At 53.9% G+C, this 4,106-nt stretch overlaps 1 protein-coding gene across 1 annotated transcript in view; it reads left to right on the top strand.

The window, feature by feature from the left end:
* The window catches only part of FBLIM1 (filamin binding LIM protein 1), a 44,767-nt gene extending 42,033 nt beyond the window's left edge, over positions 1-2,734 (top strand). Inside the window, exon 10 of the mRNA XM_011939901.1 lies at positions 698-2,734. Coding sequence (XP_011795291.1) covers positions 698-811 — 114 coding nt within the window. The 3' untranslated portion in view covers positions 812-2,734. The remainder of the gene's footprint in view (positions 1-697) is intronic.
* Positions 2,735-4,106: the final 1,372 nt, after the last annotated feature.

The following is a 4,106-nucleotide window of genomic DNA, read 5'->3' as shown; positions in this document are numbered from 1 at the left end:
CGTCTCTACTAAAAATACAAAAATTAGCTGGGTGTGGTGGCGCATGCCTGTAATCCCAGCTACTCAGGAGGCAGGAGAATCGCTTGAACCCGGGAGGCAGAGGTTGCGATGAGCTGAGATCGTGCCACTGCACTGCAACCTGGGTGACAGAGCAAGACTCTGTCTCAAAATAAATAATAAAAACAAAAATTAGCTGGGTGTGGTGGCGCATGCCTGTAATCCCAGCTACTCAGGAGGCAGGAGAATCGCTTGAACCCGGGAGGCAGAGGTTGCAATGAGCTGAGATCGTGCCACTGCACTGCAACCTGGGTGACAGAGCAAGACTCTGTCTCAAAATAAATAATAAAAACACATTTTAAAAAATAATAAAGGGGTTATTAAGGCCCTTCTAGCCCCAACTTTCCCTGAACGCGCAGGGGACTTCCTCAGGTGTCCTTAGTTCTCCTGATGGTGAGTGTCTGTCCTCTCTGGCACCTCCATGTGGATTAAAGCCTCCCTGTGTGCCTGTGTCTCATCTTCCCTTATGGAGACCTGGCCCAGGTGTTGGGAGGGCAGCAGTGAGCATCCTCCTTCCTCCCGCTTAGGGAGTACATCCACTCATGTAGTGGGTTTATGCGGCAGATGCCGAGTGAGTCCCTCCCCTGTACAGGCAGCGCCCAGGCCCAGGGCGGGTCCACATGTGTCTTTGTCTCCTCAGGACTGCAGGATCCTCCTGTCTGTTGAGCCCACGGACCAAGGCTGCTATCCCCTGAACAACCGTCTCTTCTGCAAGCCGTGCCACGTGAAGCGGAGTGCTGCGGGGTGCTGCTGAGAGTACCTGCTGGGCGGTGAACGGACCACTGGCCCCGACTGGGGCCCTCCTCTGACTTGGTTTCCCTTCCTGACCTGCTCTTGCACACTTTCCTTCTGAGCCTCCATGGGGACCAGCCTGCAAGTCGGCCCAGCCTGTCCAGGATACAGTAGGGCTGAGTACCCCCAGGCCTTCCACTCCTCCTCTACCTTCTGGGCATCAGAAGGCTCCTGGACCATGAGCGTCACCCCCAGAATTCCCTGCTGACCCCACCCCACTTCCAGGGAAAAGCTGGGGGAAGTTGGACCCCTCTCACTGACTAGCTGTCTGGTAGGGGTGCTGGGACCAGCCTGGCTTGCAGGGTTGAGCTATTTGAGGAACAACTCCAAGGTCCCTTAAAGAGGGCTTTTTAGAGGCTGGGCAGGGTGGCTTACGCTTGTAATCTCAGCACTTTGGGAGGCCAAGGTGGGTGGATCATTTGAGATCAGGAGTTCAAGACCAGCCTGGCCAACATGGTGAAACCCCGTCTCTACTAAAAATGCAAAAACTAGCCGGGCGTGGTAGCAGGTGCCTGTAATCCCAGCTACTGGGGAAGCTGAGGCAGGAGAATCGCTTGAACCTGGGAGGCAGAGGTTGCAGTGAGATTGCACTGCAGCCTGGGTGACAAGAGGGAAACTCCGTCTCAAAAAAAAGTGCTTTTTAGACTGGGTGTGGTGGCTCATGCCTGTAATCCCTGCACTTTGGGAGGCCAAAGCAGGCAGATCACTTGGGGTCAGGAGTTTGAGACCAGCCTGGGCCAATATGGGGAAACCCTGTTTCTATTAAAAATACAAAAATCAGCTGGGTGTGGTGGCGCACACCTATGATCCCAGCTACTTGGGAGGCCGAGGCAGGTGAATTGCTTGAACTGGGGAGGCGGAGGTTGCAGTGAACTGAGATGGCACCACTGCACTCCAGCCTGAGCGACATAGCGAGACTCTGTCTCCAAAAAAAAAAAACCAAAAATACTTTCTGAAAATATTGCGGTTGAAATGATGGGAACCAACGTTCTTTGGATTTAGTGGGGAGCATAATAGCAAACACCTCCCCTTGGTTCGCACATTTACAGGAATGGGATCCAGTGGGGCACAGCCATGGACTTCCCCACTCTGGAATGTGTGGGGCCAGGGCCCAAGCCCAGGAGGAAAGGGTGGTCCACAGACACCCCGGGATGTCAGCAGCCCCCCACCTGCCTTCTGGCACCTCCCGGGTGCTGCGGTGTGTCAGCAGGCATGGGGTGAGAGCCTGGTACATGCTGCGAACAGGGTGCAGGGGCCGAGTGTGCCTCCTTCAGCCTTGACTCGGGCCATGCACCCCCTCTCCCTCAAACACACACAAGCACTTCTCCAGGATGGTGCCAGGACAGGTGTCCCTTCAGTCCCCTGGTTATGACCTCAAGTCCCACTTGGTCTGTGCAGCCCCGCCTGTCTTGTAACCCCTGCCTCCTCAAGACCACACCTGGAAGATTCTTCTTCCCTTTGAAGGAGAATCATCATTGTTGCTTCATCGCTTCTAAGACATTTTGTAGCACATGGACAAGTTAAACAGAATGTGCTTTCCTCCCTGGGGTCTTGCTGTCCCACAGGCTCTCACGAGAATGCCACAGGGGCCATGCACTGGGCAGGCTTCTCTGTAGAACCCCAGGGGCTTCAGCCCAGACGGCAGCATCTCGCCCTTAGCCTATAGCAGGGAATCCTGAACTTCTGCATTCACAGGCCACCTCCACAATTGTTCTAACCAAAGACCTCCTGTTCTGTTCTTTCACTTAAATCAACATGCTATTTTGTTTTCACTCACTTCTGACTTTAGCCTTGTGCTGAGCCATGTATCATGCAGTCATGTTCACGTGCTAGTTACATTTTTCTTCTTACACATGAAAATAAACACATAAGTGTTAGAAGCTCTTCCGTGTTGCATATAAGCTCTCGCACAGGGAAACGCTGGCCTTTGGTAGTAGCCCTAGAAAGATGTTTGCTGGGCATCTGCTTGCTGTGGTGGGAGTGTCTGAAGAGTGCTGGGGCTCAGCTCAGCAGACGGAGGGGCTCCTTTCCTGCCTCATCCCCAGCATCAGAGGCTGGGGCCGGCCAGCTTACCGGTGTGCTTCTGGACACAGGCCACCACCAATGGGGTTGGCTGCAGGGGCCTCAGTAGAGCTGCCAAATGCTTTAAGAATGAACACTCAGGCTGGGCATGGTGGCCAATGCCTGTAAATCCCAGCACTTAGGGAAGCTGAGGTGGGCCGGTCACTTGAGGCCAGGAGTTTCAGACCAGCCTAGCCAACATGGTGAAACACTGCCTCTACTAAAAATACAAAAATTAGCTGGGCATGGCGGTGCATGCCTCTAGTCCCAGCTACTCGGCAGGCTGAGGCAGGAGAACCTCTTGAACCTGGGAGGCAGAGGTTGAAGTGAGCTGAGATCACAACGCTGCACTCCAGCCTGGGTGATAGACTGATTCAAAATAAGAATCAGCAGTCAGGCTGGGCACAGTGCCAGCACTTTGGGAGGCTGAGGTGGGTGGATGGCTTGAGCTCAGGAGTTTGAGACCAGCCATGGCAACATGGCGAAACCCTGTCTCTACGAAAAATGAGCCAGGCATGGTAGTGTGCACCTATAGTCCCAGCTACCTGGAAGGCTGAGGTAAGAGGATCACCTGAGCCCAGGAGGCCGAGGCTGCAGTGAGCCGCGATTGTGCCACTGCCACTGTGCTGCAGCCTGGGTGACAGAGTGACACCCTGTCTCAAAAATAAAGAAGACCACTCTCCCCCAGGGCATGCCCCCTGCACAAAACCAGGCTGCTGTCTCTCTTCAGGCTCGCACACTGCCCCCTGGGCTCACTTGGTGAGCACAGGCTGAGAGAGAGTTGGTGGCCTGAAAGAGCCCTGGTTTGGGGACAGGCCACCCCGATCTCAGATGTATCTCTGTACTCAATAGCGTGGACAAGTTAGTAACCCTCAGCTTGATGTTCTCATCTGGAGCAATTTAAAAAAATTGTATTTATTGGCTGAGTGCAGTGGCTCACACCTGTAATCCCAGCACTGTGGGAGGCCAAGGCAGGCGGATTACGAGGTCAGGAGTTCAAGACCAGCCTGGCCGTCTCTACCAAAAATACAAAAATTAGCCAGGCATGATGGCAGATGCCTGTTATCCCAGCTACTTGAGAGGCTGAGGCAGGAGAATCGGTTGAACCTGGGCGGCAGAGGTTGCAGTGAGCCAAGATCGCACCACTGCACTCCAGCCTGGATGATAGACTAAGACTCCATCTCAAAAAAAAAAAA

Source organism: Colobus angolensis, unplaced genomic scaffold (assembly GCF_000951035.1).
Source record: "Colobus angolensis palliatus isolate OR3802 unplaced genomic scaffold, Cang.pa_1.0 Scaffold185, whole genome shotgun sequence".
Lineage (NCBI taxonomy): Eukaryota > Metazoa > Chordata > Mammalia > Primates > Cercopithecidae > Colobus > Colobus angolensis.
The sequence above is the reverse complement of the archived record's forward strand: the minus strand, read 5'-3'. Positions and strand labels throughout refer to the sequence as shown.